We start from the raw sequence: 19884 nt of genomic DNA, 5'->3' as shown, positions 1-19884 counted from the left end.
ATGAGCATCCACCCTTCCTAATATCCCGCTGTTTGGGTTGAAGAAATTTTGTCAAGGTGGCCAGAAGCCAAGTCCCTGTGTCCGTCACGGTCGAGGGAGCAGATACCGACAAGCTTGCAGTTTGGTTTGGAAATTAGACTGTTGGTGAGAAACATTAATCGCTCTGGATCAGTTCCCCTCTAATTACATGGGGATATATAATGAGAAGAAGCATGAAAGTGTACATTCGACTTCGAAATGGCTAATGCTCAACGTGAACAGAAGTTCATTCTTACACCTCGTTGGTGCAATATGCCGAAGGCCAAAGACAACCCACGAAGAAGAAATACCGATACCTGGAACGTGGTCTTCGAGAACTGAGACACCAGTTTCAAAATGGAATTTTAACTGTTAGACAGTTTGCTGATTCAGCGTCTCTTCTTTCTCATCTTTAATATATTTATAATGTACTTATAAATGTGTATGTATATTTACAATTTTGTAATATTTTGAAACATTTTATAATATGATGTAATATAACTATTCATAATTCCTGTAAAATTTAGCATGTTGTAACATGATTAACTAAAATATGTCCATATAGTCTCCCGTTACCACTCGTGGCTTACGCCTTCTTTGTTTTGTATGTGTTTTATATTTCAATGTATATATGCTAACTGAAATTAGACTGAAATAAAACACTATCTTTATACATATTTTTGGCTCGTTTTCTCATTAGGTGTGCTCTCATTCGCATAATCCGGAATATCCTCTTCTATCAATACGTAGGCCTATCATTGTCTCTATAATCCAATGTTAATTTGCTAACAGACGGGCATCGACATTTCTCTTAATTCAACCGTTTGGATCAAAGGTCAATAAAGTGGTGTTTCCATGTATATTCTCACGCCGTTATCAAGATAAAAGTTACTACAACCAGGTGAATAGAAGTATATATGCATAGTGACAAGCAGCAAATTAACAACAGGTAATTTAGCAAGTAGCACGTCGTTGGGGCCAACAGGAGAGTAAGATCAACAAGTCGAAATCCACTCCATTGTCCAAGTGATGGAATCAATCAACATTCAATCAGCTTGTTTATCCTGAAAGTTGTAGCTCTATGCAATAAACAGGGAGTTCTTATCACGTAAGTGGTATGTTTCGTTGTGTATCCCCATACTGTTTACTGCAGTATAAGTGAGAACTGCTTCACTGTGCAACTGATCAATCTTTTGAAGTTGATTTAAGTTCTACTTTAGTAAACTGCTACCTAACAGATTGATCTCAGATTAAAGCATCTCATCCCAAATTCGTGTTTTATATTTCAGGTACTAAGACAATTTACTACTGAATGTTTACGTATTAGATATACATCTATCGGTACCATTTTGACGTGTCTAACATAGTGATTATATATTTTTGACCATTACATGTGTCATGCACACGTCTTTTATGCCATGATAATGTTCTCTGATCCATTTCATCATACAGCATTTATTTCATTCAATGTTTTTAAGCTCATATAAAAACATGAGAAATGTTACTGTTCCAATTCCTTTTGAAGAGTGAAATTATTTTTGTTCCTCAAGTGTTCCAACCTATATAGTCATTATGGTTACAAACGACATGATTTTAATACCTGTCAAGTTAGATGTTATACACGCGTGCATGCACACACACCCACACAAAACATCCGTAATTTGTGAATTCTGTTCGGACGATAAAGAAATATTTAATTTGGTCAGAATCAGTATATAAATTATCTTCCCTTACTATGAGAGAAGCATGGCATCATTCGTTCATTTTTTTATAATTTTATCTGCATAAAAGAAGGTATTATCAGAAATGTGAAACAATCTTTCGTATACTACCATATCAGTAACATTGCGATATTGACCATGGAATAAAGTTAAGCTTAGTCTGTTTTCAATGTCATAATATGTGAGGTTCCTCATTCACACATACATACAAACTGACAGCATAACACGAAACAATATGCAACCAACCCAATTTAATACAATACTAGTTTCAACGCCTGTGCATACCACACTGTTGACGAATCCCTCAGGCGTGTTAGAGCGATAATCACATCGCGACATGATTAACAAGCCTACAGCTCAGCAGATTTTAATAACTTACCTTTTCAATAAGAAAAGAAAGATTTATGGATGTCAACTTCTGTATTGTGAATAACACGAAGTTTCGGAGCATATGCTTGCTCCTTCATCAGGTGAAAATCAGGTCACAGTAATGCATTCCACTTCTCAAATCCCCATCAAAGATGTAACTCACTTCCAGAGGCTTCTTTAAGAGGCATAAAAACTTGTTAATTAACAAGGCAGTAGACATTGTTAATTGGTGACCATTAACTACCTTGATTCACTCATCAATCAACAAGGGATTAGGTCCCGGGGCGTGCAAATAACAATAATTTACCATCACACTTGCAGTGAGTGAGTGAGTTAATATTTAACGTCACATCGGCAATATTTCAGCCATATCGTGACGAGAACATTTGATATTGAAATGAAATATATGAATATTATAAAAACCTGCCAACGAAGGGCAGTAAAACAACTAGAATATCACATATACAGATAAAACTAGTAATAGAGTCTAAAACATTTTAACCTCAGGGGACAACACAATATAAAAATGGGCTATAGATCACCAACAACTGAAAGTAGGTCACCATGCTAGGGTCCATGGGGACTTACAGTACCTTTGCTACCTGCATGGACCCTAGTTGGATTTACACCATCCCTTCAGCCGCTGGTGATTGTAGGACAATTTAGCCGAAATCTAAATGAAAAAATACTACGTTTAAAAACTTGGTATGTGAAAAGTCTACTTTGAAAGTTTTGGGACTTACGTACCCTCTCAGGAGGACAATAATTTTACAGTACTTTAACCTCCTTTGAGGGTACAGCCACTAACAATCTAAGGTACTAATCTAAATTACCAATCTTTAAAATATATCTATTTATAAACCACATTAATCAGAATTCATCAAAGAAATCAATTTCTTTTAAAAAAACAATAATTAAATGATAACTAACATTTGTAAAAAGATCCTTCATTGTTTTTACATTGAATATTTATCCCTTTATGATGGAGAATTCAACACAGTCAAGCAGGAGATGCTTGACCGTGGTTCTCTCATCACAAGGGATACAAAACGGAGGATCCTCACCTTTCAATAGGTATTTGTGAGTATAGCGCGTATGGCCAATACGACATCGTCGCATAATGACCTCCTCAAATCTGGACTGACAACCCAAGTAGGTGTAACCAATATAAGGTTTTATTGCATGTAGTTTATTAATACCTACTTGGTTGTCCCACTTCTTCTGCATCAGATCACGGATGTAAGTTCTAATGCCAGCTTTATAATCAGAATATGGAATAAGAAGTGGTGTCACAGATTTGTTGAGTGCTGCCTTGGCAGCAAGATCGGCCATTGTATTCCCAGAAATGCCAACGTGGCTGGGTAACCAACAGAAGACGATGTCGCATTGGCCAGTAGCAAGATCATTATATAATTCGATTATTTCAATTAAAAGTGGATGTTTGCAAGAAAGATTTTAATAGCCTGAAGGCAAGAAAGAGAGTCAGAAAATAGTATATATTGTTTATGTTTGGGGTGTCTTTGAATATATTTAAGAGCTGTTAAGATGGCGTTTGCTTCTGCTGTAAATATAGAGCTGTTATCAGGTATTCTAGAAGATATTGTTCTGGATCCAATGACAGTGGCACATGCCACTGCGCCACCGTCCTTGGACCCATCTGTAAATAAGGATTTGTATGTATTATATTTGATTTTTAATTGATTATATTCTTGTTTATACTGTAATTCATTAGTTTCAGATTTCTTAAACTTTGTCAGAGTTAGGTCAACTTCAGGCCTCACCAGTTGCCAAGGAGGAGAAGAAAGAAGACGGGAAGGAGATATATTTTCCAGCTCAATGCCGGCAGCAGAAAGAAATGGTTTAATTCTTAAACCAAGAGGCGGAACAAGTGAAGGTTTTTTATTATACAAGTCCTCATAAAGAGGATTAAAAACGCAAGTGTGAGCAGGATTGATTCATTAGAATATAACTTTGTGATATATTGTAGGGACAATTTGATACGGCGAAGTTTTAAAGATGGCTCATCGGCCTCAACGTAGAGACTGTCAATGGGAGAGGTTCTGAAAGACCCAAGACAAAGTCTTAGACCCTGGTGATGGATAGAATCAAGTAGTTTGAGGTTGCTTTTACAGGCCCCACCATATACGATGGAGCCATAATCAAGTTTCGAGCGGACCAATGATCGATATAAGTGGAGGAGGGTAGTTTGATCCCCTCCCCACTTTGAGTTGGAAACAACTTTCAACAAGTCAAGGGCCTTCAGGCATTTAGCTTTAAGTGATTTAATATGCGGAAGAAAAGTTAAATGGGAGTCGAAAATTAGACCCAAGAACTTGGCCTCCTTGACAACTTTGATTGGAGTGCCATGTAAAGATAGTTCCGGGTCTTTATGCGGTTTATATTTTCTACAAAAATGTATACAATTAGTTTTGGATTTAGAAAATTTAAAACCGTTTTCAAGACACCATTTATCTATTTTATTTAAACACAGCTGCAGTTGCCGTTCAATAGTATGCATATTTTTCCCACGACAAGAAATATTAAAATCATCCACAAAAAGAGATCCATCAATTGAATCATTTAAAACCTTTGATAAACTGTTGATCTTAACACTAAATAAAGTGACAGACAAAATGCTGCCTTGAGGGACACCCTGATCCTGACTGTAATGATCAGACAGGGTAGTCCCCACTGGACTTGAAATTGTCTGTCTTCTAAAAACTGTGATATAAAAAGGGGTAAACGACCCCTCAAACCAAAATCATGGAGATCTTTCAAAATGCCATACTTCCAAGTCGTATCATATGCCTTTTCAAGATCGAAAAAAATCGACACAGCATGTTGTTTATTTAGCATGGAATTTTTTATGAAAGACTCCAATCGTACCAAATGATCGATGGTACTACGATTTTTCCGGAAACCACATTGAATGTCAGTGATAAGGTTGTTGGTTTCCAGGTACCAAACTAGACGATTATTAACCATACGTTCCATTGTCTTGCAAACACAGCTAGTTAAAGAAATTGGTCTGTAATTAGACGGATCAGTATGATCCCGTCCAGGTTTAGGAATAGGAATGATTATGGCATTGCGCCATGATGGTGGGAAATTACCAGAAGTCCATATACTGTCAAAGATATTTAATAATGTTTCTAAACATGATTCAGGGAGATGTTTAAGAAGCTGATAATGAATATTATCGGGACCTGAAGCAGTGTCATGAGCTTGCCCAAGGGCAGTATGGAGCTCATGAATGGAAAAGATTTCATTATAATCCTCCCCATTATCGGAATTAAAATTAATTTTCTTTTTTTCTTGCTGGTTTTTAAATTTCTGAAAGGTTGGTGAATAATTGGATGAGGAGGAATGTTTGGCTAAAGTTTCACCTAATTTGTTAGCAATATCAGATTTTTCTGTTAAGAAAGAGTCACCCTCCTTAAGATGGTGCACACTACATTTGGAACCTTTACCTTTTATCTTCTTCACCATATTCCATACCTTAGAAATAGGTGTTCGTGAGTTAATGTTAGAAACATAATTTCGCCATGACTGTCGTTTATTTTGCTTAAATGTACGACGAGCCTTGGCGTTTGAAATTTTAAATTGGTTTAAGCTATGGACTGTTGGGTGCCGACGGAAATATTTTTCTGCCTTTTCCTAGCCTTTCTAGCTTGTTTGCAGTCAATAGTGAACCATGGCTTACGGATGTGTGGGACCATAGAGGACTTGGGAATACAATCATCAGCAATCATATTCAATTCATCAGAAAACATCTGAATAGGATCAGACACATTTAGAAAAAAAAATCAGGTTTTAATCTGTTTGTACACAAGGCATCGAATAAAGACCAATCTGCCTTGTTAAAGTTCCACCTAGACGATGGTGCAGCATCACTGGGGTTTATGGCTGAAAGAACAGTGGGAAAATGGTCACTTCCACAAAGATCATCGTGGACTGACCATTCAAATTCATTGTATAAGCTGGAGTCTGCAACGGATAAATCTAGAGAGGAGTATGAGCCAGTTGCAGGATGAAGATATGTGTTAGAATTATCATTGAAAATACATAAATCATTATTTGTGACGAAGTCCTCAAGAATCTTTCCTTTGCGTTGGTGGTATTACTACCCCAAAGTTGGTTATGACCATTTAAATCTCCCATGATAAGACATGGTTTTGGGAGTTATCATAAAGCATCTGAAGATCAGATTGCTGCAGAGACGATGATGGTGGATATACAATGAACATAAGGTAACAACAATATGCAAAGTAACACGGACCGCAACTGCCTGAAGAGGGGTAGTGAGAGGAACAAGACTGTGGATAGTTCCATGATTCACTAAAATAGAAGATCCTCCAGTAGCTTTAGCACCTGGAGGTGAGAAACAGTTGTAGGAATCATATTGTCTGATATCAAATTTATCCGTGTGTTTTAGATAGGTTTCTTGCAAACATAATGCTGATGGCTTGAAGTCTTGAATTAAAAGTTGCAAATCATTGAAATTGTTTCTAAGGCCTCTACAGTTCCACTGAAGAATATTGAAAGTACAGCTCATGGAGGCTGAACTGGAGATCGTGAACCTGAGGAAGATCCTCTCCGTTGAGTTGGTGGAGAAGAATTGACTTCCATGTCTAAAGGTTCAAAATTGTTATGAACCACTACAGGAGATCTTAATGGGGACGGCACCTCTACATGTTTGAGGGTCCGGGACTCTTTCTTCTTTAATTGTTTCCTTTCTTTGCTTGTCAGTTTTACAGGTTTTGGTGATAACTTTGCAGTCTCAGTTTCAGATTCTAGCACTAGCTCAGGTGCAGTTGAACGTTCACTCTGAATCTCAGTCTGTGACGCAGACGTTGAAGATTCGCTGCCATGTGTAGCAAATGTAGACAGTGATTGTTTGTCTGTGACCCAGCAGATGTCAGTCTGACATGCTCTGTCAACAGTACACTTTGAAGATGAAATGGCAGCAGAGTACGAGATTGTGGATGTAGTAGTACGAGTTTGCGGAGTCAGTAATTTAATTGCTTCAGAAAAGGAAATATTATTGGTATGCTTGAGTTTGAGTATTTGTGACTGTTTCTGGTAGAATGGACAGGATTTTGATGAAGAGAAGTGCTCACCATTGCAGTTAGCACACCGAATGTCATCTGTGCAGGTAGTACCATCATGATCTTTACTGCAACGGGAGCAAGTTGGGGACTTAGTACAAGACCTGGCCCCATGCCCAAACTTCTGATTACTATAACATCGGAGTGGATTTGGTATATATACATCCACCCGATGTTGAAATAACCAGCCTTGATTGATGACGGTACTTTGGGAAACGCAAACGTAAGAAGATAAGTGGTCGTTGGTACAACTCTGTCCTGATCTTTCTGGTGAACCTTTTCACAGACGTGACACCTTGAGATTTGAGTTCTGATGCTATCTCATCCTCGGACATGTCAGAAAGACACCTTGCACGATCTCGGATGACACCCCTACTCGAATTTAAATATTTGTGCACAGAGACAGCGATTTCAGTAGTTCCAAAATGATCTGCTTTGAGAAGATTAACTGACTGTTGACGCCGTGAACATTCGACAAGCAGAGATCCATTTCTGAGACGCGTTACATTCTTGACATCTCCACAAATCCCGTCAACAGCCTTGGACACAACAAAAGGGTTAATCTGGAGAGGTGCTCCATCAACGCCATTAACCACCAGAAACCGTGGCCATGAGTCGATGTTACTTTGAGAAACACTTTCATCCTCAGAAGAAGAAATGGTATCTGTATCTAAATGTCTTTATTTTTGGATCTAGAACCAGTGTGAAGTAAGGTTGCCATGATAAGGAAAAATCATTCAACATTCCTGCTCCCCACCCACCATGGAGTGTCAACAAGGACGGTGTCGAAGTGGAAGCCGACTACGACCACCAGGGTTACAGGGATGCTATACTCCAGCAAAAGAGACACGGGTAGCTATAATAATCAAACAGAATAAAAGTAAGGCTGGTTCCGCCCTAGACATTTACCTGAAGACAAACAGAACCCGGAGGTCAATAGTGCCAGATTGGCCCATGAGCCACCGCCTTCTGGCATAGGACTCTAGGCAATTAAATAGAACAATAATTTATAAATACACAATCAAAAATGGCCAAAACCCCAAAAGAGTTAAATGTGCAAAAATGTACACTATGCACAGGGCATGGCGTGACCAGCCGATTGATTGAACCGGGCCAGTTCAACCACCCGTCTAGGTGAAGTAAGGGGCGAAGTGGTGTGTTGGGCAAAGGAACACTGTTCCTGGAACCAGTGCCCTCAACCACCAGCCTCCCGTCCTCCACCGACACAGGGGCGCAACCCACGGCGAACAGGTTGGTGGACCAAAATATCCCCCCGGGTCCACAACGGGGGGTTGAAGGGCGCTTAGCGTGACCCAGCACCCACCACGAGGAGGTGGCCCTTCATGGGTGCCGAACATTAACAACACACGTTTGGTACTCAATGCACTTCCTGTTTTATTATTTCATGATTACGTGAAACCAAATTCATCTCCATAATTTGTGCAAATTATGTCCAAAATAAACGGTATCAAGGTAGACATAAATATGTTAGAGGACAAGTAAAGGACGCCAAATGTACAATTGACATATGAATGTCATTATGGAATGACAGCAAATAATTAAAGGTTATACAAAGAAATAGAGAACACTATCCCCGTTCTCCTTACATTTCTACTATCATATAGACTTTCTATAGTGTCTCACAAAAGCCAGAGGAAAAGTAGAACATATGAATCAGGCGCGTTTCGTATTTCCCACGTTCGATATGGATTATGTGTAAACAAAGAATTTTCGAATTGAGCGAAATATGCCCAGACATATGCATTGTGCAAATATCTGTGAGTACAAAGTAACATGTAATTAACAATGGCTATTTATAAAACGCCTGTTTCCATGAACAAACTAACTTGTCTAGGGTGAGGACACATGTGCTGCGTGTGCTTCGCTGTGGGCAGGACTGAAGTCCTAGAAACTCTCAAGCTGCCAGACATGGTACCCCATCCAAGAACTCGACCAACGTTGTTTACTTTCTTCAGATTTGTGACCTGGGCTCTATACAAAGGACCACAGTCCACCACTTTTCCCATGGAGCAATGACAGTAACGACAACCAGATCAAGTACATGGTAACCACCAACGGGCACTCAACAATACGTCAAAGAAAGAAAGATACGTCATAGCCCTTGGAATCAGGGACCCACAAGCAGCCACTAACATGGTCTTTAAAACTGATCAACATTGATCACTTATCTGGCTGTATAATATTCAGCGTAAGTTTCTTTTGTAAAGTATGAAATCAGGGTAATTGGCAAAGAGGTTTGTTGCAACGATGCCACACCACACTGAATTACATCTACAATCAGGACACTATGGACATTGTGTCACGGGTGGATTCAGAGGCTTGAAAGGGTAACTGTAAACAGATAACCGTAATGTATGTTGTTTGAACCCGAGTTTAACATTATTCCAGCTATACGATGGAAATAATCGAGTCACTGTATCAGCCAATCCACTTGGAAAATATGGACACCGATCTATGCCAGTTGGACACAATGATTCTTGTCACCCACATCAGTCACTCTGACCGCCCGATTCCATTAGACCACTTCTACCCTTCAGAAAAGAATCACCGTGCAAGGAATGTTACTTTTAGTAATAATAAATACAGAACCATCAATAAAATGGAAGGCTGGTCATTTATATCTCGTGTTCGAAATTGTCATGTACTTGATGATTTACGAGCTGCTGAAAATTAATTCCAACACAAATCTTCACTGGTTACCGAATATGTGACGATCATTATAGTTAAAAATGCATGTCCGTTTCGATTCAAAAGGTGCCGGATTTATAAAAGAAATGTATGTTGTGACCAATCCGCCTTGATAACTTAGTAAAGGCTTTGTGATTGGGATACGATGACATGTGTCAACCATGTCAGAGAGATTGACCTCCCCGATCCCGTTAGACGCCTCTTACGACAAGCAATAGTTGCTGAAGGCCATTTCTAACCCGGGTGGGATATGGTCCGATTTAAATCTTTATAACAATTACCGTGGAAACAAATGCGAAGCGTGAGGTTCTTGTGTGGTTTAAAAAAGCACTAATACACACCAAAATAAAATGGAAACACTATGGGACACGTGTCGCGTATGAGTCTGGTATCTCGCAACTTCTATCTGTATCTCTGGGTCAGATACTGATTTGGAACAATCCCCTAAGTGAGGCATGAAAACATAGGCTCTTTTTATAAGTTCCAACAGTGCTTCAGAAGCTATTACCAACACATAGTAGAATACTTCCTAGAATAATCACGCCACAAAGAAGTTATTGTTTGTGCTTTTTAAAAGAGTCAAAGCCAAAAAGATTTTCTTTCCTCTTTCCGCTAAAGCGTCAGACAACCTCACACAACGACCACCCTGGATTTGAGCACGAAGTGGTCCTTACTTTATCTTCAGTCAGGTATGCACATCCACTGTTGAATGAAGATGGATGCTTTGATCCTTCCCGGACAAAGGTCGATCCATCGGTCCAGGCATAGCTGGTTGAGCTTGTCGTCTGCAGTCCAATAAGCGCCCCTGTTCAGGAAAAACGACCACACCTTAATTTTGCATACACACATCTTTGAATGTGTTTGTTATGGCGGCAGCGGTTTGTATATAATCTAGACCACAAATTTCAATGATCAGCAGCATGAGCACTGATCTACGCAAGTGTGATACGATGCCGAGCCAGCGGGCCTGACCACCCGATCACGTTAGTCGCTTGTTATGCCAATCATGGGTTCCTGAAGACCACCCGCGAAGGTCATCACTGGTTCTTGTTCAACGCCACACCCATCAATATCACAGGATATGGGGCCAATGTGTACATAAACGAGTCTCGATCGGAAAACCCAGTGATTGACATCATGAAAATCGATCTGCGCATTAGGGACACATCGCTTTTTGCAATATTCCATGAACATCACAACGGGGGACACCAGAAATGGGCTTCACACATTTTACCCAGGTGGGAAATCGAAACCGGGTTCTCGGCGTGGAGAGCGAACGCATAACCACTAGGCTACCCTAACACCCCTTCTACTATGGACACTAGTCAGTGGTACTTACGTACAATCAAGCACGACATTGTGTGATACTCGATTCTGAGCTCAACAAAATTGTACTTAAATAGCAGTTTAAAGACCGCTAATTAAAGTGACCGACTGACCACGTATGAAAAATTTTGACTCTTTAAACCTGGTAAAGATCTAGCGGATACACGTCCGAACCAGTATGCAGCGCCCTAGTTAACTATTCTTAAGCGGGTTGGTTGAGAAGGGGGTGGGGGTGGTTTATAAGATATTTTATTCCTGCTAAGTTTGGCCAATTTTGTTCATGTTTTTATAAAAAGTTTGTTGTGGTAACTGTACATAATGTTCTGAACTAAACTTTATACATATGTTTATATGCAAAATAACTGTTTTGTTCAGTTAAAAGCATGAATATACAATAGTTCTTTTTCCACAGAGAATTCGACCAAGCGCCTTAGAGCAAACCTTGATTCAGGCACTATACAAATTTTAACATTATTATTATTACAGTTAATTTAATATTATAACTATTTTATTATGTACCGTATTCAGACGACGTCTGAGTCATGAGGGCAGCAATGTAGTCGTGTTTCTCTCTCGTGTTTAAGATGATGAGACGTCCGCCGTCACTCTGACACCGAGCCTGGCTTTCTGCCCAAGTCTTCCAAGGCTTGGTATTGTATAGCTTGTAACAGACGCGGGGGTAGAGGACAGACGTGTAGCCTTGAGACAGTGGACACGGATCCTCACTGGGCAGAGCTGAACACAAAGAAACTAGCATTACAAATCATTTAAAATGTTGAGTGATTGAGCTAAAACGTAACATGGCATCGGCAAGATTTCAGCCATATATTGACGAGACCAAGTTTATACACACGTCCATTATAAAAAGAAATTTATACTTGGAACCTTTTTGCATAAACTTGGCATTTACAATTTAAAATACCATTACATCCATTAATTAAAATACAATATTTGTGCACAAACATTTTCAATTTATGATACAGACGATATTAATTATGAGATGTCCACTCACACGGCTAATCAGACTTTTCATTATTAATATTTATTCTTTATGATGAATCAATCACAATTGAACAGTCCACATATCAGAAAATGCTTGAAGTTGCATCTGTCATGACTAGATATATACCAGGATGGAATCATTCAAACTTGCCAGCAAGATCAAAGATCAAGAGCAAAGTATGTTATTTTGGCTCGATGTTGTAATGTGTATATCTTCGAAGATGTACAAGTCGTTATTTGAGATGTAAAACATTTAATGGGCTTTGAAGAAGATCAAAGATACAGTGATAGTCTAAACACACTGTCAACGGAGAGATAATTAACAAACAACAGAGACAGGACAGGGCTTGGATCCATGTCAAAACCTTTGGCAGGCGTACGTCTCCAGTCCAATAGTTCCGTAACCAGCATTGCTCTATTGAGCCATAGTCGTTCGGACAAATGTGAGGAGTGAGCGAGTGAGTGAGTGAGTTTAGTTTGTGCCGCTTTTAGCAATATTCTAGCAAAATCACGGCAGGGGACACCAGAAGTGGGTTTCACACACTGTACCCATGTGGGGAATCGACCCCGGGTCTTCAGCATGAAGAGCAAACGCTTTAACCACTAGGCTACCCCACCGCCAAACAAATGTGAAGAGATAGGTTTTAGTGGGTTGAAGCACAGCATCTTATAACACAGCAAATAACCTGATAGAAGTGATTGACTGCTGATGAAGTTGCATAGTTATAATAATCTTTGATCAATGTCCGGCAAGCAGAGAGTTCAGATTACGAGCAATGTCTTTACACTGAGACATCTGCATTGATATTGGCAAACTCGGTTGTTTTTGTTCAGATTTCGCGGATTTTGGCGGATTGTTGTCTCTGTGCATAATCATTGAAGAAAGAACTAGACTAAAACCTCTTAGAGGACACCAGCAATACCTGTGTACATTTCGGAAAAAAATCAGTTTAATCGGTTCTTTGTCACAAGCGTCAATAACTGAGAGATGTGGCCTGTAGTCAAACCAAATGGGCGTACTCTTGTTCCATAACGATTTAGCAGAATCAATGTTCTTTGGTTTGAATCCATGATGTTAGGAAACCATGTCGAAAGAAAAGTGGTTCGAGATCCATGTTTCCCATGGACAGAGTGTCAACGAGGAATGTCAAATGCAGCTGTTCCCAAAATAAGCTGCAGGTGATGAGGATAAAGGTGTTGTACGCCACCTAATTTGACACACCAAAAAACCCGTAGGTATTTACAAAATTAATAGTTAGGCTGGTTCGAACAATGAAAATTATTGATCACTTGCAAAATTCGGACATCAGCGCCACCTCATTGGTGTATGAGCCACTGTCCTCTCGGCCCAGGCCTCTAAGCAAGATGTCGTTTTGATAGGAATTTCATGGACATTTAGAGCAATTCGAAAGTCGAAATATCAAATCTGTGTGCAGAACATTCTACGTACAGGGCGTGGCATGACCAACTAAATAGTGGGAACAATTCTACCGCTCGTACAGGCAAACGTAGAGTCGAGGTTGTCTGTTGGGCTAAGGAAGAAGACTGCAGGCTCTGGCGCTCTCCGCCGACACAAACTACGACAAACTGATTGCCAAATTCAGTCGCCTTTTAGGACCAGCAAAAGGGTTGTGGGGACCTATTCTACCCCTGCACCACCGATCAATTGATTGATAAGAGAAAGAGTTCATTTCATTTCTAGATGAACGAGATTGCCTCATGTTGAAGAAAAAATGAGTCAGCATTTCTAGATAAACCAATTTTCGTCATGAAATAGGAAAAAGAATTCAGCACTCATGACCCCAATCCACTATGGACTGTCAACAAGGAAGTGTCAAATAGCACCGGACATCAAACGTGCTAACACCAGGTATACATGGGCGCTATACACCAACAAATGTAACAGAACTAGCAGTATTTATCTACCAAGGTATTGTCAGCGTTGTTCGGCAGAAATTGGACATATTATTTGGGAGTCAACTTCAAATGATAGGCCCATGTCCCACATGCGCCACCTCCCTCCAGTATAGGCAATTTGTGAACTATTAATAGAAGATTTGTGACATTTTGAGTCAGCATCCAACTAAAAGCATAATAAAATCAGCATTAACATTTCGTACTAAGGGCATGGCATGGCCAGCTGATTGATAGAACCGGGCACATTCAACCACCCGTTCAGGTGAAATAAGAGTTGAGGTTGTGTGATGGGCAAAGGAAGATGGTTCTGACTCATTTGCCCCAACCTCCAGAATCCCTTCCTCAGGGGCAACCCTGTGCAAACAGATTGCCCAGTTCGGTCGCACATTCAACAAGCAATTGGGAATGTCGTTATAAAACATTTCTGTTGAGAAAACATTACATATTGACAGACCAAGGCCATAATTTGTAGAGGGATATTGGTTTGGGATGCTTCTGTCATGGCTGATATTGTCATGACTCTCCTGACTGTCGGCAAGCTGAAATGTATATACTTTACAATTCCTCGGATCAAACCACAGTCCTCTAGTAGAAACGAGCAGATATCACAAACTAACAAGACATGAACGCTTATGCTCACTGTGTATTTTCCCAAACGTTGAGGATGAATTCCACTTTTGTTTAGTGTTCCCATTTCATTCAGATTTGCGCTCCATTCTCATTAACAATATTATTACATGTTACCAACTCTTGGTAGTAACATGTGGGCGGAGGGGTAGCCTAGTGGTTAAAGCGTTGGCTCGTCACGCCGAAGCCCCGGTTTTGATTACCCACATGGGCACAATGTGTTAAGCCAATTTCTGGTGTCCCCCGCCGTGATATTGCTGGAATACTGCTAAAAGCTGCGTAAAACTAAACTCAGTCAGTCAGTCAGTCTTGTTAATTGTGTTAATAACACACTTTATGTGTGTAATAAACTTGCAAATACGTATTTCTCGCTTTAAAAACGTAATGCCTCTTTCAAAGAAGAAAACGGTTCTTTGACAGCATCGTGCATAGTTTGTAACAGAGTGAATCAAGCATATCAAATAGTTTCGACATGTTGGTTTACATATGTCACATATCAGAACTTCCCCCTAATGGTTCAAGAATTGTACATCTTTATCCATGTCTGAAGCTACAGCTACGAATACGTAGAGCAAGAAGCGTCTAATAGGATCGGTATTTCAGCTGATACATTTTATCAGAACTTAGGCTGCGTAGCTCGATGCTCTGGGTGTGAACTGGTCCATATTCAAAGAAATACGTTCCGTAATAGATTAAAGTGAGTAGGGTATCGAACCCAAGTCCTTCACGGCAGGAGTGAACGCTTTAACCACTGGGCTACCCCTTGACCTCATAATTTACAGACACATAAGAGACAATGCATGTACCTTGTGTTGAGTAACATGTAAACATATATGGTGTCTTACCTCCTTGTTTGATGTAGGATCGGGACCCTGAGACAGTAATCCCCGACGAAGACAGAGATGATCTGTATATGGTACACTGGTCCCCGTGATACGACAATGAAACACACTTGTCATCCTCGGCACAATGACGGGCGCAGTATTCAACATTTTGAGTTGGTAATACGCTGGATGGTACCTGAATGGCTTTAAGTTGGTCTTGCGTGGTAAGCCTTTCGAAAGTATACTGGTAGGAAGGGGTGCCAGCATAAACTGCCGTCATAAAAAGGGGGAGAAGAAAAAACACCATCATCCTTGTTGGTGTGTCGCATTTGTGTGACATCTATCGGTGGTTCAGAGAGAGTCCATGACGTCCACGATGAAGCCACCGTTCGTCTGAAATGTCTGCTCTTCACACTGTGTTTCTGGTTTTAAAAATTAATCCACGCAGATATATCTCCAACCAACATTATGTCTCTGACGATCACGGTAAAGCCAAAATTAATTTTTGTATCATATATCTTAACGGGTTAACAATGAAACAACATTTTGTGTGATGCACATGTGACGTCGAAGAAGAACCCATGATGTATATCTCTCACTACCACCGGTCTCTGGAGTCCAATACGAAGCCACTGCCTTTGGGAAGATTAGTGAAAAATAGAAGTGGATCCCACGAATTACTAAAGATGGTGAGATTTCATTCTGTGCTGCATGAGTGTGTTGAGGTAATGGATATCCAGACACATCGGTAGCGGCGGGAAACCTCAACATGTCAGGTAGAATCCAACCTATTGATCACACACGGAATATCAATTGTCCGTGTTTACTGCATTGGCAAACGTCACTTCACATGCGCAGAAAGAATCAGTGTTCCTTGCAGTTCGTGTCGCTACACAATTGTTACTGAAAATCATTTGAACCGGTTGCAATTAGTGGTATGAGGATCTATCATTGTGTTCGAAATATATTTTGTATATTTGTATGTAGTAGGATGTCAGTTATACTGAACACATATTTGGCGGCATTCTCACATTTTGCGTGGTAAACACTTAAACAGAAACATATCAACAAGTTTCCGTACAGATTTGGCCCACATAGACTGAGTCACACTGAAAGGTACTTAGATATTTATACATGTGGATTTTGGAAGTTGCTTTTTTCCTTAATTCTTCTGGAACTCAACGCTATTTTGTATTTAATGACATTAACTCATTAAGGCCGAGAGACACATATATGGGGCAAATTAATCAGCTCCTATCAGCGAGTGACGTGTTAATGGGGCTATAAATTGGCAGTTTCGAGCGAGAGCCACATATATCCGTCAACAGAAAGCACCCCTTATTCAGCGAGAGACGCACATGTGTGTCGTACTTTTAAAAATCGCACTGTACCTATTATTTCAACCAATTTAGTAGGGCTGATCAAATATTAGCTTTCCTTACGAGAGATGCTACCTTTAGTGTCAATCAGAAGAAGTATTTAAAGTGTTTTGATAGCAATTGCTAATCATTATCATAGGCTTATACAGTGTTGGCAAATGAACACGTGTCTGCGAGAAAAGGGATTATGATGTGTTCACAGAGGTAAGTGACTGGTACCCTTCATTGGGAATGGATAATAAAATACTTCATATGCACATTGATTGAATTAGATGTAATGGTTTCGAGGTTACTGAAGATTATATTTCCTTCATCTTCCTAATAAATAGGAAACAATATACGAAATTTCAAGGACATACAAAGAATTCAAACACAATAGAATAGTTTGAGTTTACTTTTTAGGTGAGTGAGTGAGTGAGTGAGTTTAGTTTTACGCCGCACTCAGCAATATTCCAGCTATATGGCGGCGGTCTGTAAATAATCGAGTCTGGACCAGACAATCCAATGATCAACAGCATGAGCATCGATCTGCACAATCGGGAACCGATGACATGTGTCAACCAAGTCAGCGAAACTGACCACCCGATCCCGTTAGTCGCCTCTTACGACAAGATAGTCGCCTTTTTATGGCAAGCACATGTGTTGCTGAAGACCTATTCTACCCCGGATCTTCACGGGTCTACTTTTTAGGTATTATTACGTTGTCATGTTTCATATAATGAAACATAATGTATAAACACAAGTAATTAGACATCCAAGCTCGAACAGATTAGAAATAATTTAACTTACTAATTGAAAGCTTACTGAATTGTAACAGATTATTTTCCATACTCTATTGTTGATAATGTTACCAGCGTCTTGAGCAAGCACTAGTTGCCTGGATATGTGCGCTATAGAAATATAGAACATAATACCTAATCGAATATAAAGTGATAAGTCGCGCTTTTGCATCGAATATAATACGTCAGTGTTATTACAACAATGAAATCTTTTACTACGTTTGTCACAAAACACAGTAAGTTGGTAATTCAAAAACTTCTTAGACACAGACAGAAGTAATATCATAAGTTATTACATGTAAACCATACAAAGGTATTTCAAGTATTTTTGTTCAAGCTGTTGAAAGTTTCATGTTGATCTGAATTGTCGGTTTTCTATGCGATTTACATGAGCATTGTGTAAAACATTTCTATTTGATCTCTGTAATAGACAACAACATCAAATCATTTTAATTTCCAAGATCACAGCTAACTAAAGGAATGTTAAATAAACAATGTATCAGCGTGCTCTACACAGAAACAAAGACGTAACGTTTCATCTCGACTGGCCATGTACCTTCTGAAGAGAAGACCTGAAAAGACGCCGACAAAATTCCCATCAGTATGAGAATCAATTTGGCTGTGCTCCGTGAAGTTAATTAGTCTCCGTCAGTAATTTACTCGTCCGAGCCATACATGGGAAAATATACCGAAAACAATGAAAGACGCCACCACACAAGAAGCATCAAATGAAAACAGTTTGAACAAAGTATTAATCAATTGTCATTAGGTTATATCGACTGTGGGCGACTCTCAACACGTCTACAAAATGAGCGTATTAATGAACATGTTCAGAATGTTATTGCGCATGTGTACATATAAGTGCCACAATGCCAAAGAAATATGCACTGAGAGACTCCTATGCAAACATGTCACAAGTATGGATTTCTAGCAGTTGGGGATTAAACTTTTAAAACGTATGAAAAAACTTAATCAATGCAGCCCCGTGTGTGTATAATGATGTCAATTCATCATTGTTCTCTGTAGATGGCGTTTTGGTGTAAGATAACAAACAGGCATGTGCACAAAGAAAAACAACACGGGAACATGGTTAAACTGTTTCTGGTCTTCAACACAAATATTGACTAATGTTGGTAATAGTACAACCATGCCAGCGGAACTGAAAACTCTTTGAAAGGTAAAACCCGTGACAAAGACACCATGCCACGAGTTTCATATCACAGACTTGATCGTATTTGCATTGCCGTCGTTCAAGGATATGACATTAAGTGAATGTAGAGTAATGTTAGAATACTTACGAATATGTATACGACGACATAAATATTTGTGACTGAATACGTGTAGTTTAAATATGTCGTCTTCATTGTTCTCTATTTATATATGTTCTGTATGTAATTGACATGACGACTTCAAGACATACACTTTCGATTTCTCTGAATATGGGTTGTTTCAGATGATCCCAAATTTCTACAAAAAAACTAATTTTGTGTAGTGTGGAACATATTGTGGTTGGTAGAATTAGCCCGGTTCTATTAATCGACGGTTCATGCCAAGCCATGTGGATTACATGTTTTTGCAGAAAATATATTTTGTACTTTGATTTTGACATTATGTCTTGGCCCTTTTTGTTTATAAAATGTCAACTGATTTTGAATTATGTTCTACATAGATTAGATAGGGTCGAATGCTCAGAATGTGGAGGTGCATAGATCGGGTGCATAGATTAAGCTTCAGTTTGTCTTCTGCTGCAGCACAATTATCTCAGTATCATTAGTGTTGTCAGTGAATAATACCATTTTATTACCCATAAGGGCTAGGATACACAGGTGATTATTTTTGTGATATTCAGTGATTCTCAACATTGATTGGTCAGCTAAGCAGAGAAGAAATATGATTGGTTGACGGAACTACTTTTCCTGATCCAAGTTCATTGACAACTTTTAACCTTTCATTGATAATTAGAACGTGCTGTACTCACACATTCCGAGATTTAAAAAAGAAAACATAAAGGTTAAAGAATATGAATACTATTTTTATTAGATATCATTCAAATGCTATAAAATTGCGTTATAAATAGTAGTTTTTTTAAATAAATAACCTCAAAA

General features: G+C 39.3%; 1 protein-coding gene across 1 annotated transcript; it reads right to left on the bottom strand.

Moving 5' to 3' along the window:
- Nucleotides 1-8575: 8575 nt before the first annotated feature.
- On the bottom strand, nucleotides 8576-16407 carry LOC124262389. Its single transcript, XM_046696871.1, has 3 exons — nucleotides 15643-16407; nucleotides 11771-11986; nucleotides 8576-10730 (listed from the first exon to the last, which is right to left on the bottom strand). Exons 1-3 carry the CDS (start codon nucleotides 15959-15961, stop codon nucleotides 10546-10548), a joined length of 720 nt encoding a protein of 239 aa, XP_046552827.1. The 5' UTR covers nucleotides 15962-16407; the 3' UTR covers nucleotides 8576-10545.
- Between the last annotated feature and the right edge of the window lie 3477 nt (nucleotides 16408-19884).

Source organism: Haliotis rubra, unplaced genomic scaffold (genome assembly GCF_003918875.1).
Source record: "Haliotis rubra isolate DU_JTF1 unplaced genomic scaffold, ASM391887v1 Scf834, whole genome shotgun sequence".
Lineage (NCBI taxonomy): Eukaryota > Metazoa > Mollusca > Gastropoda > Lepetellida > Haliotidae > Haliotis > Haliotis rubra.
Note: the sequence above shows the minus strand (reverse complement) of the source record. Positions and strands in the feature narration are given on the sequence as shown.